This window comes from Ogataea haglerorum (assembly GCF_019207285.1).
Source record: "Ogataea haglerorum isolate 81-453-3 chromosome Unknown 81-453-3_NODE_21_length_93740_cov_93.718138, whole genome shotgun sequence".
Classification (NCBI taxonomy): domain Eukaryota; kingdom Fungi; phylum Ascomycota; class Pichiomycetes; order Pichiales; family Pichiaceae; genus Ogataea; species Ogataea haglerorum.
Window position 1 is genome coordinate 1 of NW_025065171.1, and position 18,283 is coordinate 18,283.

An 18,283-nucleotide genomic window follows, 5' to 3' on the forward strand; every position below is an offset into this window, starting at 1 on the left:
AAAAAAAAATATATAAAAAAATCAAAAAAGCAGAAGTTTAATTGACGCTAGTTAAAATTTTTTTTTTTTTTTTTTTTTTTTTTTTTTTTTTTTTTTTTTTGATAATTTTTAGGTCTATCAGCCATGCAAGTAGATAGACCACAGACAAAACAAAGCTCCAGGAAAACTAAGAAAGCTTGGAGGAAGAACATAGATCTTAATGATATTGAGTCTGGACTTGAACAGAGGCGTGAAGAGCTGATACAACATGGTGAGACTTTAGATAGTATTGACTCTGAAGGCCTTTTTTTCATAGATGAAGAAGCTGATGAGAAGGTGGTGAAGAAACTGAAACGTGATGACGTTAAGCCTCTCAAGTCCCAAGAAATTCTGAACCAACGATCCAAAGTAGCAGGACTGGAGACTGAAAGGCATAAACGGAAAATTCAAGGAGTTGACAAGAAAGAAGTGCATAAACTGATGGAACTGGCTGGAAAAGTTCAAGGCGTGACCAAAACCCAAGCAGCAGTGAGTGATGAGGGGCTGGTCAAAGTCAGCAAGATCTACGACGTGTGGTCTGAACCCGAATCTCGTGAGCAGAGTCCAAGTCTAGCAAGCTACACTCCGGCTACGAAAGCCCCTAAGACCCTATCAGAGCCTCCCATTAAGGTGAGAGAAGTGGAAACCCTTCCTCACGAAGGCAAGTCTTATAATCCGTCTTTTGAGAGCTGGCAAGAGCTGATCAAGACGGAATCTTTCAAGGAAAGCACCAGAGAGGAGCAAAAATTGGCTTTACAGGAGCATCAAGAGAAAATTCAGTACCTGATTGAGAATTTTGATGATGATGAGGTTCCGGAAGACAACGAGGAAGACGAGGAAGAGGAAAAAGATGCAAGTGACGTGACAAAGCTGTCGCTAAATCCGGCTGTCAAAAACAAGGAGAAAACCAAAACACAGAGAAATCGGGAAAAGAGACATAAAGAGAGGATGAAGCTTGAGAACGAAATGAAAGAGCTGAAACAGAAAATCAAGGAGCTAGAAAAGTTACCCGAGCTGCTATCAGAAGAAGTTCCTAAGAAAGGCAGAACGAAACAGGACAAAGTCGCCAAGGAAAAGAAGAAGCTAGGAACGAAGCACCAACCTGTTGAAGGGTTGCTGGAAGTGAAACTGAGCGACGAACTGAGCGATAGTTTACGCAAACTTAAGCCAGAAGGCAACTTGCTGTACGACCAAATGCGCGCATTACAGTCCTCGGGCAAGGTTGAGGCCAGAAAGCCTGTTAAGCAGAAGCGCAAGTACGCTCCAAAGATTACAGAAAAATGGACCTACAAGGATTTTCGCGGATAAATATTAATGATAGCTTCTCTATTTACTCGTATTTTGCCAGTAGTCTTCCATCAATGCGAATGTTTCTTGAATGGCAACGACAAAGTCCGTATGTGAAAATTGCCCACTCAAACTAACGTAGCTGGGGACGTGATACTTTTTGGATACAAGCTGTCCCATTCGCTTCCCAAGGTCCACAAGGGTTTCTGATGCGTTGTTTAGCAAAGTCTGATATACCTGTGGCGCAGTTGTCTGTTTTCTTGTATCAGCGATCGAGTATACGTAACATCCCAAATTGGCATTTGATCCTTCGGTGCTTATGTGAATCGTTATTGGAACCATATTTCTCACATTTGCAAGAGGCCTGCTGCTTGGTAACGTGATAACAACATCAAAAGAGGGGCCAAAAGGCGGCGACAGAGTCTTAATTATGCTTTGAGAACTCATAATTCGAAAGAAGTGCGGCTCGACTACTTTTTTTTTAAATCCTCGAGCCGCAGTGGAAAAAAATAGTTCAACAGCGCTTTCATTGGATGTCTATTCTTCTAATCGACTCGTACGACTCATTCACGTACAATCTGCGCCACCTTGTAGAAAATGCGACAGGCGCACATGTGCTCACAATTCATAACGATTCATACGATCTCCCGCGTGAGAAGGAGAGTCTCAACAAACTAGTTGGATCAGTCGACGCTATTGTGATCGGTCCGGGGCCTGGAAATCCCGATTCTGCGCAAGACGTAGGCATCATTCCATATCTCTTTGAGACCTTTCCCAAGACGCCGATTCTTGGAATTTGCCTCGGTTTTCAATGTTTATGTCTGGCGCATGGTTGCACATTAGGGTATCTAGAGCACCCTGTCCATGGTCAGATCAGCAGAATAACGCCAATCGACAAGAATTCCTTATTCAGGGACTTTGATACCGATTTCGATAGCGTGCGATATCATTCAATCTATATCTCCACGGTAACTGACGACATTATCCCGCTCGCCTATTCGGAGGATCAATGTCTGATGGCAGCCAAACACGCTCAGAATCTACATTTTGGAGTCCAGTATCACCCGGAATCTGTCTGCTCGGAGATGGGAAGCAAACTGGTATCGAATTTTTGGGCCTTGGTCGAGAAACGAGAGACCGTTCCTATTAGAGACTCGCACCTATTGCAGACAGAACCACTAATTAAGCATTTCAAAACTACTTTGGAGTACGACTACAAGTACGAGAAACTACCCAAAGTTGACATCTTATCCGCCTGCGAGCGATTTCCTGACCCACTTCTGCTGAACAGTGCACTGTCGCCGGGGGAATGGTCCATAATAGGGCTGCCCGAGCCAGGAAGGAGTCTCGTGGTTGGTAACTCCCGCGAAGCAGGACTGACAGTTGGAACTTGGAAAGGAGAGACAAAGGCCCATTCAGACTCTCTGTGGTCTTATATTTGCAACCATATGTCTCAGCGGTACTACGAGCCTACAATCGGCGACCCAGAGCTGGCGAAATGCCCGTTTGTCGGAGGCTTCATTGGGTTCTTGTCGTACGAGGAATCGATACCGTTGACAGTGAATAAAATCACTTCAGGACCAACTCCAAGTACGCGACTCTGTTTTGTGGAACGCTTCATTGTCAGCAACGACAAGCACACATTTGTGGTGTCTATTCGTCCACGAGACAAAGAATGGATACAGCAAACAAAGAGCCAGTTGCAAACTTGTTCAGAGCCCAGATTTTTATCATCGGTGAAAGCCAAAGTGGAAAAGCCAGACAAAAAAAGCTACGAGAAAAGCTTTTACGACTGCCAGAAGTACCTTCACGCTGGCGACTCGTACGAGTTATGTCTGACCCGCCAGACAAAGGTACACGTCCCCAAGACCGTTGCTCCTTGGGAATTATACAAATGCATGGTAAAGAACAACCCCTCGCCATATTCATGCTATCTCGACTTTGGCGATGCAAGGCTTCTGTCGACCTCTCCCGAGCGGTTTCTCAGCTGGAATAACCAGCTATCTCAGATGAGGCCAATAAAGGGGACTGTGAAAAAGCACCCGCAGCTGACTTACGCCAGAGCTTGCGAGCTGCTGAAGATACCCAAGGAGATTGGAGAAAACCTCATGATTGTGGACCTAATCCGCCACGACCTGTACCAGATGCTGAAAGAGGTCGAAGTGACGAAGCTCATGTCCGTGGAGGAGTACCAAACTGTGTATCAGCTGGTTTCAGTTATTGAGGGCCGGTTGCAGGACAGCATTTACACGGGAATAGATTTACTCAGACACTCTCTTCCGCCGGGATCGATGACGGGTGCGCCAAAAAAACGGAGCGTGGAGATTCTTTGTGACCTGGAGGACAGAATCCCTAGGGGACTATATTCTGGAGTATGCGGGTACTGGTCTGTCAATAACCATGCCGACTGGAGCGTGGTCATCCGTTCGCTGTTCAACTACGAAGACGATCTTTGCTCGACGGGGACGACCAGATGTTTCAGATGCGGTGCTGGCGGAGCAATAACGGTGCTAAGCACGTGCGAGGGCGAATGGGATGAGCTGAACCTGAAATTAGATAGTGTCTTAGGAATATTTAACTAATATTAATTTTCCAGTTGAATTCTGTTACGCGCAGCCAGCGATCCAGAAAACGTGAACTTGTGGCCGCCGTGCTGCCGGGACGGTTTTTTGGCCTCGCCACTGGCAGCACCGTACCCACCTCCTCCAGGAGTGAGGATCCGAATGCGGTCTCCTGCTGCCACCTGGACAGAAGAGCGACCACCTATGTTGATAATCCGTTCCGACTCCTTGCCTTTAGCATCCTTTGTCTTCTTAATCCACAAGTTCACGCCCCTAGCGCCGTCCTTTCCACCGGCAATTCCGTGCGGTGCAACCACTCGTCTTTCTGAAAGAATCGAGGCCGTGACAGGAACTCTAAATTCCACGTCTCTCACGACACCATCACCTCCTCTGTGCATACCATCACCACCGGAGCCTTCTCTAATAGAGAATTCGCGCAGAATAATAGGGTATCTCTTCTCAAAAACTTCAGGGTCTGTGATTCTGGTGTTGGTCATATTCGTGTGGACTCCAGAAACACCCTCCCACTTGGCAGATGCTCCGTGGCCACCAGCAATGGTCTCGTAGTACCCGAATCCCTGAGCATATTTCCCGTCTGGGGTGTTTCCACCGGTACCAAAGGTGAAGTTGTTGCAGCATCCCTGGGAGTCGGCCATCACGTGGAAAGCTTTCAGGATTGTGTCGGTGATACGTTGCGAAGTGCACACGTTTCCTCCAACAACAGCACAACCATCATCTGGAGATAGAAGCGAGCTTTCGGGAATGACCACCTTGATAGGGTCGAGACATCCTTGGTTCATCGGGATGTCCTCGTCCACAAGACACCGCAGACAGTAGATTATGGCAGAGAAAACGATGGCCCTTGGGGCATTGAAATTATTGTAGGCCTGTGGAGAAGTTCCTGTGAAATCAAACACAACTTTGCCGTCTTCGTTGTCCTTGCGAACTTGCAATTGTATAGCACTTCCGTCGTCCATGTAGTCTGTGCAAGCGAGGTTTTCCTCGCCGTGTTCCTCGATCAACCGGTCAAGCATAGCGGACACTGTCTGTTTCGCATTCTCCTGAATAGCAGTCATGTATCTGATGATGGTAGGAAGTCCAAACTCGTCCACGAGACGCTCAATGAGAGAAATACCCTTCTGGTTGGCTGCGACCTGGGCTTTCAGATCGGAAATGTTGTCGGACAATCTTCTAGTTCCCGAACTGCCCGGGTACTTGGCAGGGTCCTCCAACATAATTTTGGTAATTTTGTCCATTTGGAACTCCCCGTTTCTGACCAGTAGCTCAGAGTAGAAGGTGGCCCCTTCTTCCCACAACTCCTTCGAATTTGGAGGCATAGAGCCTGGCAAAATTCCTCCAATGTCGGCATGGTGTGCACGCGAGGCAACGTAAAATATGATCTTGTCGCCGTCAAAGGCTGGCGTGATCACCGTGATGTCCGGTAGATGTGTTCCACCAGCAGAAGGATGGTTGGAGATCAGGACATCGCCAGGTTTCAGCTTTCCTTCCCAAAGTTTGGCCTGCGTAGCAACACAGGTGGACATCGATCCCAAGTGGACGGGAACATGGGGCGCGTTGGCAACCAAATTTCCGTGCGGATCAAACAAAGCACACGAGAAATCTAGCCTCTCTTTGACGTTGACCGAAACTGATGTCTTTTGCAACGAAATGCCCATTTGCTCAGCAATATCCATGAATCGGTGGCCAAAAATCGACAGTAGAACGGGCTCCACGACAATTTCCTGGTCGCCTGTAGCAACAGACTTCTTCTCCTCAGCCAGATGGATAACAAGGTGAGAGCTCAGAACAGTGGCCGTGGCCTTCGGTGGAATCACGTTCGTCTGAGTACCGTCGGCAACAATGGCAGGCCCGACAATCTGAGTACCAATGTCGAGCTGCTCTAGTCTGTACACAGGAGTGTCCAGGTCCTCGTCACCCCAGAACGTTTTCTTGACAAATTGTATTTTGTCTTTGGAAACGGTAGCCAGACGGTTTTCAGATGTGAGGCGCTGCAATTGGTCATCTACATACTCTTCCTGTCTGTCGAGTCCCTTTCCAATAGCTCTCACACGAATGTCGTCCACAATGATTTCTTTGTCAAAGATAAAGCCGAACTCGCGCTTGTGGAGCGCAAAGAAATTCTCTTTGAAATCCCAGCCCTTGCCTTTAGCCACCATAAGCCCTGATTCTGTTCCCTGATATCTTAGGTTTAGATATTCCTCAAAAGAAATATCCTCGCTCTTAAAGCCTTGGGCCTGAAGAGACTTCGCTGCCTGCTGCTTGAGTGCCTCCAGACGGGCCTGCACCAGAGACTGGGTACTATCTTCAAGAACATACGAGGACGGCTCCTGCACTTCCTCGACAACGTCAGCCAACGCCATGCCATATGCTGATAGAACAGAAGAGAACCTGTGCACCAGCACCACAGAGATGTTAAGCAGCTTTGCCACGTCGCATGCACACTGTCCACCAGCACCACCAAAGGAAACGAGTCTGTGCTTTGCGAGCACGTGACCTTTAGCCTCTGTCAGCTGGCGGACTGGGCGGGCCATGGTTTCGTTGGCAACCTTGAGGAAACCCCACGCGGCCTGCTGGATGCTCATGGCTGGAAGATGCGGATGCGCGGCATTAATCTTGTCAGTCAGTTCTTGGAATTTCTTTTGGGCAACCTCGATATCCAGCGGCTGGTCTTCGTTGGGCCCAAAAATGCTTGGGAAGTACTCTGGCACGAGTCTTCCTAAGATCAAATTAGCGTCGGTGATAGTTAACGGACCTCCCTTGCGGTAGCATGCTGGGCCTGGGTGGGACGAAGCAGACTCTGGACCAACAGTCATGAGACCGTTTTTGAAATCAAGAATGCTGCCTCCTCCAGCAGCCACCGTGTTGATATCCAGCTGGGGAGACTGAATTGTGACGCCGGCTGTGGTGGTCTCGAAAACGTGATCAAACTTTCCGTCTCCAAACCGCGAAACGTCTGTGGATGTTCCACCCATATCGAAACCGATCAAAGGAATTTTATTTTTCGGGTCGTAGCAGGTCTTGGAGTAGCCGACAACACCTCCTGCTGGACCAGACAAAATGGCTCTTAGACCAGAAAACCCGGAAGCGTCGACTAGACCGCCGTCTGACTGCATAAACTGGCATTTCACACCAGAAGTTTTTCCGTGTGCAACGCTGGCTAGACCGTCTTTGAGGCCAGATTCAAAGCCGGATAAGTATTTCTTGATTTCTGGAGTCAGATATGCATCTGCCACGGACGAATTGGCTCTTGGAACAAGCTTGATCATTGGGGTGAGTTTGTGCGAGAGCGAAATATGAGTGAATCCAACTTCCTCAGCAATTCGGCCCACGAGAAGCTCGTGGTCCGGGAAGGTGAACGAATGAAGCAAACACACGGCCAAAGACCGGACACCAGTTCCATATAAGACCGTCAGCAGGCTCCGGATTTCGTCCTCGTTCGGTCTCTTAAGTACACGGACGGTCTCTCCAGAAAGACCCTTGACCAGATCAACTCCATTTGGTGCCGTGTAATTTCTCTGCGGATCCTCAACAAAATCCTCCAAAGTGACTCTCTCATCGATCTCCACAACACTCTCGTATATGGCATCAGGCTTGGCGATGGATAGATCAAAGATGTGTGGCCGAGACTGATTGCCAATCCGGAGAATATCCTGGAAGCCTAGGGTGGTCACCAAAGCGCAGCGCTCGCCTTTTCTCTCCAAAAGAGCATTAGTGGCAACGGTCGTACCCAGACGCAGATGCTGGATTTTGGACGTGTCGAGTGGCTGTCCACGGGGTATCTTTTCACCGGTATAAATCTCCATCAGTCTTCTGATACCTTCTAGGTTGGCATCAGGATAGTTCTGAGGATCCACAGATAAGAGCTTGATAATAACGTCCTTCTTGCCGGAGTCGGATTCCCAACTACCAACGCAGTCGGTGAACGTTCCTCCTCTATCAATTGCGATTCTCACACCGGCCATTTTGGTTCGCATGCCAAAGAATCCACAAAGTATTTATACTGTACGTTCAGAAAATTTCCGTTACCATTAAAGCTATACCGCGGAAAACTAGTCCCGATACTAACAAAAAATATTATCATCTGCATAGCCTCATGGTGGCTATTGTTTGTGCACCTGACCAACAATATGCTTTTCTCTTTCGCTCTTGTACTGCTTGTTCTTGGAGTGTCTGCGCTCATTGTTCTCGCGACGTTTCTGACTCTCGATCTCTATTCTCTTGATCTCTCCTGCTTTCTTGACCACTGCCGGGAGGTGCCTATGTCTCTGTATTCTTTTGATTTCTGGCATGTTGCCGTATCTCTCCTTCAATTTTTCATCGTATTCCAGCTTGTTTCTGAGTCTCGTGGACTTCGGTCCTGCTCTTTCGTTGGCCTTGGCACGCCAGAGCCGCACGTTGCCCTCGTCAGAGCCCGAAAAAATGTACTTGCTATCCATCGAAAACTTGGTGATAAAGACATGTTGCATTCTTTTTGTGTGATAAATGTCTCTCGAATGGCCCTTTCTGTATCCAAAGATTCGAATCGTCTTATCGTATGATCCTGTCACAATCTCCTGACCAGTAGGTGAAAAGTCCACGTCCATAACCGCTGAAACATGGTCTTTGAAGACATTAATAGAACGCGACATGTTTCTCATATCCCACAAGTATGCGTTATGGTCCTCACTGGCGGACGCAAAAACGTACGCCTCCATCGGATTCCAGCAGAGGGCGTTAGAGCGCATGCTGGTTTTGATCTTTTGCGTAGGTGAATTTGTGCGGATATCGTAGAGAATTAAGGAATTGTCCGAGCCGGCACTAGCGAACACAGAGGTCTCCGTCTGATTGAATCTGACAGTGGTGATGTTGTCTGCTCCCCAGGACAAATCGGACACCGGACGACTTCTGTTCACATCCCATAGGTTGATGGTGGCTCCGCCGGTGACGAATAGACCATCGCTGTAATGATGGTCCAGAGACTGGAACGCATGCTCGCCTAAAAATGTCTTTTCGAGGCCCTGGGTGCTGGATTCAGACTCGTCCTCCTCTTTCTCAAAATTCTCATCGTACACTTTCCACAGTTTGATCGTCTTGTCGTGTCCACAGGATAGAAGCTTGTGGGTTGGAGTGACAACTAGCCCAGAACACATACCATAGTGCGCCTTGAAACTGTGCAACTCGTCCCTTGTGGTTAAATCCCAGTATTTGATGACCCCATCTCCAGAACCGGTGGCAATCTTGTTAACGCTGCGGAAATTCTTGGCAATCGAATAGACACCGTCACGATGTCCGTTGCCCAGTTGTCCTATGAATGGTTGTGCAAACATGCGCTCGAGCTTAGTGGCTGTCAACGCCTTTGTATATTCTCGCGCCCGCTCAAAGGGATGGAGAGAAGGATCTAAGTTACGCGGCAGTGAGCTTTCCTGGGTATTTCGGACGGGCACATAAGTGTCCGACGATCTTGAGATGGTCTTGATCTTCATTGAAGTCAAAAAAAATTTATTTAGCACAGCCGGCCTATATACTTATTTTTTTCTGTGAAACGAGGTCCGATTATCTAATCCATTTGGACCTTGTGGTCTCCGACAGGAGGCGGCGAAACAGAATATTTGATGGCGTCACTGTAACTTGGAGGCTGTGAGGAAGATTGCGGCAGTGCCTCTTCATGAGGAGTGTCCGGACTGATATCTTCGTAATGAAATTGAGCAGCGGGACGTTGTGGAGTAGGAGAGACAAGGTTCTGAGGCTGAGGCTGAGCTTCTGTATCTTCATTGAGGGCCTGGTAGTCCCCATTGCCATTTGCACGGGCTCTAATTCTCGACTCCACTCCTTGGTCTGAGCCAGTGACCAAGCTCGTGTCATAAATGATGTATACTGCGTAGAGGAGACCCGGAAGATGTGCCAAGATGGTGAGCAGCACGACGATAAGCAACTCGCTGCTGAAAAAACCTTTCCGGAGAAACACTGGAACTGGCGGGAAGATGAAAGCCAGGAAGTACAGAAGTACATCTGTGGGGTCCACCACATAGCCAAGGACGCGGAAAGAGTTTGGATGCTGGTCCCTGTTCATTGACCGGTATTGTTAGATAATTTTAATGAAGTCCGTGGCTGTGTTAATTAGTAATAGCCACTTGCTAGATAATTAGGATAAACTAGCTCATTAATATACTTCGGCAACGGGCCTTTTATTCTGAGACAACCATCTGAACAATTACATGGAAGTTGAGCCATCTTTGCAGCCACAAACGAGCTTGGCCAGTGCGCGCAAAGCGACACGAGACACGGCTCAGACCGAGCCCCGCCACCGCGGCTCTTTTGATCATAGGCGGAAAAGCTCGAACAGTGAACCGTTCAGAAGCGGCCGTTTTTCGTGGGTGAAACGGCTGATGAATAACAACAAGCCCATTGCTCCTCAAGCTTATCAAGGCTCCAGCAGGGCCACGCGGAAAACAGAACCTGTCAAGCAAGAGTCAATTCCGGTTACAGGAATAAAAACACCAGACGAAAGAAACAGTTTCTGTAGCACCGAGGCATCGACGGGGGACAATGTCAGCACAAGGCCCATTTTGTCCAACTCTTCGGACGACAGCGACAACGAAGATGACGAAATTGATTCCAGTTACAAAGATTACGATCCATCAGTCAAGTCCACGGCAATGACCTCTATCGCACCAACAGCACTGACCTCTGCCAGCAGCTCTGTGCCGAGCAACATGATTATCGTGCCTGGCGGTTCGAGCACGCAAGGTCACGGGACAAGCATTCTAAGCTATACCGGGAGTATCACTCCGACGGCCGTTTCGTTCTCTCACCAAACAGCTCACGGTGCGGACTCTTCTTCTGTGATTACAATCGCTAGCTCGACTCGAAATAGAAGACGTCGGAGCATCGACACCAATGCTTCCACATCTGCAATTCCTCCAGCAAGTATATTTGAGCGTATTATCACCGCAAACACCAGCACGTCGAAGCTTCCAGCCTCCGATGCTCCTTCGCGTGCTGCTGTCAGCGAACAGGACTCTTTGGGATCAGGGGATTACTGTTCGGCTGCCTCTCATTGAGCTATCAAGGTCGTGCTACCATCTCAATTTTATGTAAAAAATGTAAACAAATGGCGTACAGGTTTTTAATTTCTATTTAAAGTGACTAGTTTCAGTATACCAGCCGTCTGCTTGGCAAGATATTATCCCCACTTCACGTCAAGAAGTGGTTTAGGGGACGCTTGATACCCCATTAGTGCCAGGAAGTTTTCTCATTTCCTAATATGGGTGCTAACACCTGCGACGGAGACGTCTATATCCATAACTTGGCCACGTTCATCAAATCTCACGAGCGCCAGCTAGCCAATGCCTTGGTGGCCTACAAGAAGAGTGCTCCTAAGACAAGCACAGCTGACAAGCCCAATTCCCTGCCGAGACAACATCAACAGACGACAAAGCCGGTCAGGCTGTCTCTTTCTCTGCACCATCTGTATTTTTTACTCGGTAAATTCCAGGAACTGGGCATCAGCGTAGGCCCAATGAACATTCGACTAGATAATATTGATACCGAAAGCTCCAACAACTACGTTTCATTTTTGAGTGAATTTCAAAGGAACAAGGCCATACAATCGGACGCTCAATCGATTCACTCGATGTCCAGTGTCAAGTCAGTTATGTCGAGCGTTTCAGCCCTGTGGACCACGCTAAGCTCAAGTGGCCAAAAGGGAGACAATATTATCAACGATCTCAAATACCTATATTCTGCATTTACAAAACTCCCCTGTCTCAGGTTGGCGACAGATCCCAATGCCAAGCTGATCGAAGGCCATGAAGAGTATCCTTTCGACACGTCAACGCCTATAAAGATATTCAAAAACCTTTCTGTCCTAGAGATCTCAGATATGGATCCGAAAGAGATCTATGGCTGGCATATACTGAGCGAAAACATTAGATTCTTGGTTGTCAAACGTACTAACATCACAGATCCATACGACATTCTTGTTACATTGGTCAACGACGACATAAACAAGCGTGGGTCAATGTACTCTGAGGATTCAGAGCCATCGCCTTCTTCTACTGCTTCTCTCGCAATTCCGATGGCCAAAAGAGGCTCTTTTTCTTCCCCCTCAGTTCACAACTCCACAAGTTTTTCTAATTCATATGGATCTTCCCACCACCACTACCTCAGCGGATCACTTCCAGAAACCACGTCACCACCATCATCCTATTACGCTTCACGACTTCCCACTGACGACAAATATGCATTGATTCCTAGAAGACAATATCATTACCACCATAAATCACGCTACACCCCGAAAGATACACTACCTACCATTGACCAGATTCCTATTTCCTCAAACCCGCATGAATTTTCTAAGATTCACTGGAAATTATTGAAACATTTGTCGCTCACAGAGAACAAAATAACAAGAATTAGCGAAGACGCGTTCACCAATTTGGAGAATCTATCGTCTCTTGACTTGTCGTACAATAACTTGACGGAGATCCCTCACGGGGCACTGGCAAAACTTCATAATCTTAAGTCACTGAACCTTTCATTTAACAAGCTGGTTAACACCAAAACGTTTCCCAAGACGCTGAACAAGTTGACCATTCTCAACTTGCGTGGTAATCAATTATCAAACTTGGATACTTTGGAGAATGCCACATCGTTGGAGAAAATTGATCTGCGACAAAACAAGCTGACTAAGGTTGCTGAGATGAAGCCGCTTTTCTTGCTGAATAATGACGTTGTGAAGCTCAACATCTTGTACTTAGTTGGTAATCCCTTGGCCAGCAACAGAGGTTACAGAATCGAGTTATTCAATTTGTTCAATGGAGTTGACTACTCAAATGATCTACGCATTGATGGCTCAAAACCTGGAATATTCGAGTCGAGATTATTGCTTGATGCAAAGTCTGCTCAATTGAAGCTAAATAAGTTTTTGGACGCTAGCATTATTTCGAAGATGGCCGAAAGCGTTTCCACGATGAACATCAATAAGATAATCACCACGACGACAACCGGAGATAATTCGATGTCATCGGATATGCTGAATAATCGCATGAGCTCACAGTCTCGAGTGAGCACGTCTTCCAAAGAAAAACGCGAGGATGCACGGGATTCGATTGATTCAAGGGTCTCACAACGGTCCAAGCCTCCGCCATTGAATTTGGACACTAATAAGACTCAGATGCCAACACCTCAACCTCAAGCTCAGATATTGACGCCCAACAAGAATCTACTAAATTCTTCTGATCACATGCTTCCACCGCAGAAACCTTTTTCCCAGAAAACATCGTCTGTGCAATCTTCGAGTACAGGAAACTTGTGGGAACAAATTAGCTCAGCGGTGCCGGTATCTGAGACCATCAGGACCTCAACGTTGGCTACCCCAATTAGTGCGAACTATACTTTTGAAAAGCCTCAGTTGGATCAAGGGTCCCAGCTTCCTTCACCAGTTGCTTCAAGCCAGCCGTCGAGGGCGGTGTCAATTGACGAGAATGTGTATCCCTCAGGGGTAATTTTGACACGGCAGGTCAATGCTTCGAATTCTTCACTGGCCACAACCTCTTCGAGAAAGCCATCTCAGGAAGCCAACCCAATCAACAAGATTAGCCTGGCTGCACCGGCGCTTCCAGTGATCACGCAAGCCACCACAATGACCACAGTTTCTTCGGATCCTCCTACGCCTCATAGTCAGCGTCGCAGCGCAGACAATGACTACTTTGCCGGTGCTGTAACTTTACAGAGTCCGATCAAAGCTCAGACTTTCCGTCACTCTGACACCAGAATTGACCCGAATCCTGATTCAGCAGCCATAGACATTTCCATTATGAACATGATACGCGAAACCAAAGATGAAGCCGGCCAGCCAGAGGCCGATTCCAAAGAGGAGCTTTCGCAGGGACGCAAGATATCAGTTAGTTAAATTTCAGTTCCAAGGCCTCTGTATATCATATGTAACTAAGTGCATTACAATCATGGCACTGTTATCTGTGTAGTGTTCCTTCCTTGGGCTAATAACCCAGCAACTGTGGCACCTGCTAACGACGAAGTTTCCATTGTACTTATCAATTGTTCCATACCATTGAGGTAGTAGAGGTTATCTGCAAGCTTGAATTCGTCGAACTTGCTTATTGGACTCAAATACGGATAGCTGTACCAGGTTTTCTCGTACTTGTTAGAGTATTTTCCAAATAATCCTTGCAGGAGCTGTTCATCCAGACTTTGGTAGCTGAACACTTTATACACGTACTCCTGATACGTATCACTATATCCCACAAAACCAATTGAGTTGAACTTGTCACCACCAGTGGTTAAGACTGTTTGTGGGGTTTTCTTATTGTTAAAGTACGAGCTTTCAGAAAGCAAATGCGGTGTTCTAACCAGAGTCACATGGAGATGGACATATTGAACGTTGACCAGTGACACAGAGATGTTTGTTTTGATGTCTAGCTGGTCATATGGCCCCGCAAGGACAACGACATCATAGTCCTCGGTATGCGAGCCATACGAAACAGCGTATCCTGAAGATGTTTTGGAAATTGAGGTTACTGGGGTATTGAGCCGCAGGTCAGCACCAGAGGCTTGTACCCATTTCTCGAATATTTGGTTATTTCCTCCTGCAACATGAAACGACGACTCTCCAGAGAGCAGCACCAGACTTCCCAACGAATGTATCGTACCAAGATTCTGAGCGTAATTATTTCGGGTCAAGGATTGCACAAAGTTCTGGTAGTTAGCACTCACCCATATAGAGTCAAATAGGTCCTTGGCTGTCACACTTGTGTATTTCAGCAGATCGGTGACCGAGTTGAGAGACGGCAGAGGATAGTATTTTTCGTAGTATTCGGTGAGAAACGTCTTCATAGCAGCCTGCTGCTGATATTTCACAGCCGCAATGGAGTACAGCCCAAACCTCCACAACAGTTTGAGGTTTGTAACCAAAGAATTTGACGAAGGCTCTAATATGTAGTCCATGGACTCTCCGTTCCAGAGCGCGAACGAGGTGGACTCGGAAGAGCTATTTGCGAAACTTAGGTCGAGCTCGTCAACGGCATTGTATAGGATTTTATTGTCCTCAATAAACATGCTGGCCCCAAGTTCTGCTTCGACTCCATCAAAGTCAATAATGGTGGCCCGACCTCCCACATAGCTATTTTTCTCAAATATTGTGATGTTGAACTGATAATCGGTGAACTTCTGGAGGTAGTAAGCACATGAAGCACCTCCAGCACCGGCCCCCACAATTGCTACACGAGAATCTGAAGTGGGTAGAGCCTGCTGTGCAAAACAAGAAACGACAAAACAGAGTAGAAAGAGCATCTGGCACTTGCTGCACGGTAAAAAAATATTGTGCAAATCTGATGTTACAGGGATTAGATGTGGCCTATATAGCAGGAGCTAGATCAAGACGTTGCTGTATCCAAAAAAGGCACTGTACAGGACAGTTACAGACGATAATGTCGATCTTGAAACGTGTGACGTACTAGTTTGGGGTCACTTGATACAAGGCTGTGCACACAGAGAGTCAAGAAGCTGCCAATAATGCAAAATAGTGAGTGAGGCGTGCCATACTACTTGCAGAGTAGGAGAAGGTAGTTAAGACCGGTTTTTCAGGGGGATGTACTTATGTACGGGTGATACGATTGCAAACTGAATCACACACCACGATCGTTGGAGTCTCCACCCGACAAGTTTTAGCGAGCGACACCCAAGAGAGACGAAAAAACAATTACAGAATCGTGCTCCAATCTCTTACAGTTAGCAAGACCAGTTCAACATGGTAGCCACCGAGACCATTGGCACAGTACTCAGACAATTATTAGCATAAAAGACGCAACCTGGAATCTGCAAATGGAAAATCACTCGGGGCCCTGCGGCTTGATCTGACACGGTTGGCACTCGACTCGTTAATGTTAGCTCAGATAACTCCGAAACAGGAGACAAGCCGCCAAGCGGGTACGGTGAACGACCGATGTGGCACCCGATCGTTGGCCGACCTTGTATTAATCGGTGTACTTATCGATTTCCTTATCAGGAACAGACAGATAGCAAGTCACGTGAGTCAGATGTATTTTATCCACAGTTGTTGTCTGCCACCACCACAGCTTTGCTGGGCGAGAAACTATAAATATAGTCGTGATTGCTACTATCTTCTTCTAAAATCATGGTTGTTCCACTTACTGTCTACAGCAACAGCGACATCCACTTCAGAAAGGGAGAAGACACCATCCGGAATGGAGTCTACTCTATCTCTGATGAGAACTACAAGCGTCTCAAGTATCCAGACTGGACTCCTACTTGGGACCCTAAGCACCAAATGGCTTTCACCAACCCTAAGCCATTCAGACATACCGACAGAGCCTACTTTGGGGACCCTACTTTCCAAAGCTTGCTCTCTGGTGAAAACGTTCAAACCAGAAAGCTTAGTCCTAAGCTCGGAACTGAGGTCACTGGCGTGCAGTTGAGCGCACTCACCGCTAGACAAAAAGACGATCTCGCCTTGCTTGTGGAGCAGAGAGGTGTTGTCGTCTTCAGAGACCAGGACTTCAAGGACCAATCATTCGACTTTATCAAGGACTGGGGTAGACATTTCGGTCCTTTGCATGTCCATCCAACCTCTGGAGCTCCTCTGGGACAGCCTGAGTTCCACATCACTTTTAGAAGAGGAAGCAAGGATGAGGCCAAAAAGACTTTTGCCAACAAGCTGAACAACATCACGTGGCATTCTGATGTCACGTACGAGACCCAGCCTCCTGGAATCACTCTGTTTGGTATGTTGCAAACTGATGTTGGTGGAGACACGCAGTTCCTTGACACTATAGAGGCTTACGAAAGACTCTCGCCAACCATGAAAAAGCTGTTGGACGGCCTCAAGGTTCTGCACACATCAAAGGACCAGGCTTCCAATGCCCGGCAGCAGGGAGGCATTGAGAGGAAAACTCCAATTGACTCAATCCACCCACTGGTCAGATACCACCCTGTCCTAAAGAAGAAGTGTTTGTTCGTCAACAGAAACTTCTCTAGAAGAATCCTGGGTCTCAAATTAGAGGAGAGCCAGGCCCTGCTTGAATTCTTATTCAGACACCTTGAGACCTGTCTGGATGCTCACATCCGTGCGCAGTGGGACGAGAGAACCATCACCATCTGGGACAATCGTCGCTTGCTGCACACAGCCACGCTGGACTGGGACTCCGACAACTTGAGACATGCGTTCCGGTTGACCACCATAGCCGAGAGACCAGTTGGTAGCGAGGAGGAATTCAATGAATGGACCGAGGAGTTGGAGGAGGAAAAAATCAAGCGCACAGAGGAAGACTCTCTCATTCCACCATACGAGTATTACGAGAGATACTACAAATAATATCTTGAAAACTAGAACATGAAACAGTTGCCGTGACATATGTAAAAAATCTATAAACTACTAAGCCACACAGTAGCCACCGTCCACTAAAATATCGCTGCCTGTGCAATAGCTGGCAGCGTCACTCGCAAGGAATACGTAGGCGCCTGCAATTTCTTTCGGAAGGGCCAGTCTACCAAGTGGGATCAGCCCAAGCCATCTGTTCATCAGGTCTGAAGGTAGCTGAGCGACAAGCTCTGTTTTCACGTATCCGGGAGACACTGTGTTGACTCTTGCGAAACCTGCCCATTCGACAGCTAAACTGCGCGCATAATGTGTGACAGCAGCTTTGGCGGCGTTGTACGGGGCCTGTAGTTGCGGGAAATTCACAATGTGTGCAGACATGGAGGAGGTGATGATAAACGAGCCAGACCCCTGTTTCTTGAAATACTTGCCAACTGCTCTGGCGCAGTAATGGATGGCGTCAACGTCAATGCTAAACAGTTTCTTCCACTCATCGATGGCCTCTTCGTCGTCCTCGATGGATAGAATCTCGCCCTTATCCCAAGCTACCCCTGCGTTTGCAACGAATATATCCAGTTTGCCAAAATCGGAAACGATCTTGTCGACAGTCTCGTTCACCGCGCGGAAGTCAGTCACGGGACATTTGTATTCGCGACACTCCACACCGTATTTCTCGCTGAATTCCTTGACGATCTCGTCGATGGGCGTCTGATTGAAAAGAAGAGCCACATTGGCTCCTGCACTGGCATAGGCCTCAGCCACCGCCAAACCAATGCCTTTCGAAGCACCAGTCACAACAGCCACCTTGCCTTTCAGGGAGAAAAGCTCAAATGGGGATCCTTCGAGCTTAGGGTCTGGCCTTGGCAATTCGCCGATATCAAGTAATTGTGATTTCACCATTGAAAATCAATCGACTGGCTGAGAAATATATATATATGCATTAGTAGCAACCCTTTCCGTTATGACGTAATGGCTCTCTTGGAAAAGCCCAGAATGGACTTTGGTGCCGCACCGTGCTTTAGCGTCAAAGAGCGCTGAAACTGATCTCCAGAAGAACATCGGC

The 18,283-nt window shown here is 47.5% G+C and overlaps 11 protein-coding genes across 11 annotated transcripts; 5 read left to right on the top strand and 6 right to left on the bottom strand.

Annotated features, from left to right (window-relative positions):
* Positions 1-123: 123 nt before the first annotated feature.
* KL911_005277 (uncharacterized protein) lies at positions 124-1,326 on the top strand (the record flags this gene model as incomplete). The annotated part of the gene is made up of 1 exon (XM_043200661.1): positions 124-1,326. The coding sequence occupies one exon, from the start codon at positions 124-126 to the stop codon at positions 1,324-1,326; it is 1,203 nt and encodes a 400-aa protein (XP_043051917.1).
* An 18-nt stretch (positions 1,327-1,344) lies between these two features.
* On the bottom strand, positions 1,345-1,752 carry KL911_005278 (uncharacterized protein; the record flags this gene model as incomplete). Its single annotated transcript, XM_043200662.1, has 1 exon — positions 1,345-1,752. One exon carries the CDS (start codon positions 1,750-1,752, stop codon positions 1,345-1,347), a length of 408 nt encoding a protein of 135 aa, XP_043051918.1.
* Positions 1,753-1,838: 86 nt separating this feature from the next.
* KL911_005279 (uncharacterized protein) lies at positions 1,839-3,887 on the top strand (the record flags this gene model as incomplete). The annotated part of the gene is made up of 1 exon (XM_043200663.1): positions 1,839-3,887. The coding sequence occupies one exon, from the start codon at positions 1,839-1,841 to the stop codon at positions 3,885-3,887; it is 2,049 nt and encodes a 682-aa protein (XP_043051919.1).
* Positions 3,888-3,889: 2 nt separating this feature from the next.
* Positions 3,890-7,861, bottom strand: KL911_005280 (uncharacterized protein; the record flags this gene model as incomplete). Its single annotated transcript, XM_043200665.1, has 1 exon — positions 3,890-7,861. The coding sequence occupies one exon, from the start codon at positions 7,859-7,861 to the stop codon at positions 3,890-3,892; it is 3,972 nt and encodes a 1,323-aa protein (XP_043051920.1).
* Positions 7,862-7,987: 126 nt separating this feature from the next.
* Positions 7,988-9,349, bottom strand: KL911_005281 (uncharacterized protein; the record flags this gene model as incomplete). The annotated part of the gene is made up of 1 exon (XM_043200666.1): positions 7,988-9,349. The coding sequence occupies one exon, from the start codon at positions 9,347-9,349 to the stop codon at positions 7,988-7,990; it is 1,362 nt and encodes a 453-aa protein (XP_043051921.1).
* A 74-nt stretch (positions 9,350-9,423) lies between these two features.
* Positions 9,424-9,936, bottom strand: KL911_005282 (uncharacterized protein; the record flags this gene model as incomplete). The annotated part of the gene is made up of 1 exon (XM_043200667.1): positions 9,424-9,936. One exon carries the CDS (start codon positions 9,934-9,936, stop codon positions 9,424-9,426), a length of 513 nt encoding a protein of 170 aa, XP_043051922.1.
* Positions 9,937-10,081: 145 nt separating this feature from the next.
* Positions 10,082-10,927, top strand: KL911_005283 (uncharacterized protein; the record flags this gene model as incomplete). The annotated part of the gene is made up of 1 exon (XM_043200668.1): positions 10,082-10,927. The coding sequence occupies one exon, from the start codon at positions 10,082-10,084 to the stop codon at positions 10,925-10,927; it is 846 nt and encodes a 281-aa protein (XP_043051923.1).
* A 203-nt stretch (positions 10,928-11,130) lies between these two features.
* Positions 11,131-13,779, top strand: KL911_005284 (uncharacterized protein; the record flags this gene model as incomplete). The annotated part of the gene is made up of 1 exon (XM_043200669.1): positions 11,131-13,779. The coding sequence occupies one exon, from the start codon at positions 11,131-11,133 to the stop codon at positions 13,777-13,779; it is 2,649 nt and encodes an 882-aa protein (XP_043051924.1).
* Positions 13,780-13,829: 50 nt separating this feature from the next.
* On the bottom strand, positions 13,830-15,176 carry KL911_005285 (uncharacterized protein; the record flags this gene model as incomplete). Its single annotated transcript, XM_043200670.1, has 1 exon — positions 13,830-15,176. The coding sequence occupies one exon, from the start codon at positions 15,174-15,176 to the stop codon at positions 13,830-13,832; it is 1,347 nt and encodes a 448-aa protein (XP_043051925.1).
* An 844-nt stretch (positions 15,177-16,020) lies between these two features.
* On the top strand, positions 16,021-17,217 carry KL911_005286 (uncharacterized protein; the record flags this gene model as incomplete). The annotated part of the gene is made up of 1 exon (XM_043200671.1): positions 16,021-17,217. The coding sequence occupies one exon, from the start codon at positions 16,021-16,023 to the stop codon at positions 17,215-17,217; it is 1,197 nt and encodes a 398-aa protein (XP_043051926.1).
* A 60-nt stretch (positions 17,218-17,277) lies between these two features.
* KL911_005287 (uncharacterized protein) lies at positions 17,278-18,120 on the bottom strand (the record flags this gene model as incomplete). Its single annotated transcript, XM_043200672.1, has 1 exon — positions 17,278-18,120. One exon carries the CDS (start codon positions 18,118-18,120, stop codon positions 17,278-17,280), a length of 843 nt encoding a protein of 280 aa, XP_043051927.1.
* Between the last annotated feature and the right edge of the window lie 163 nt (positions 18,121-18,283).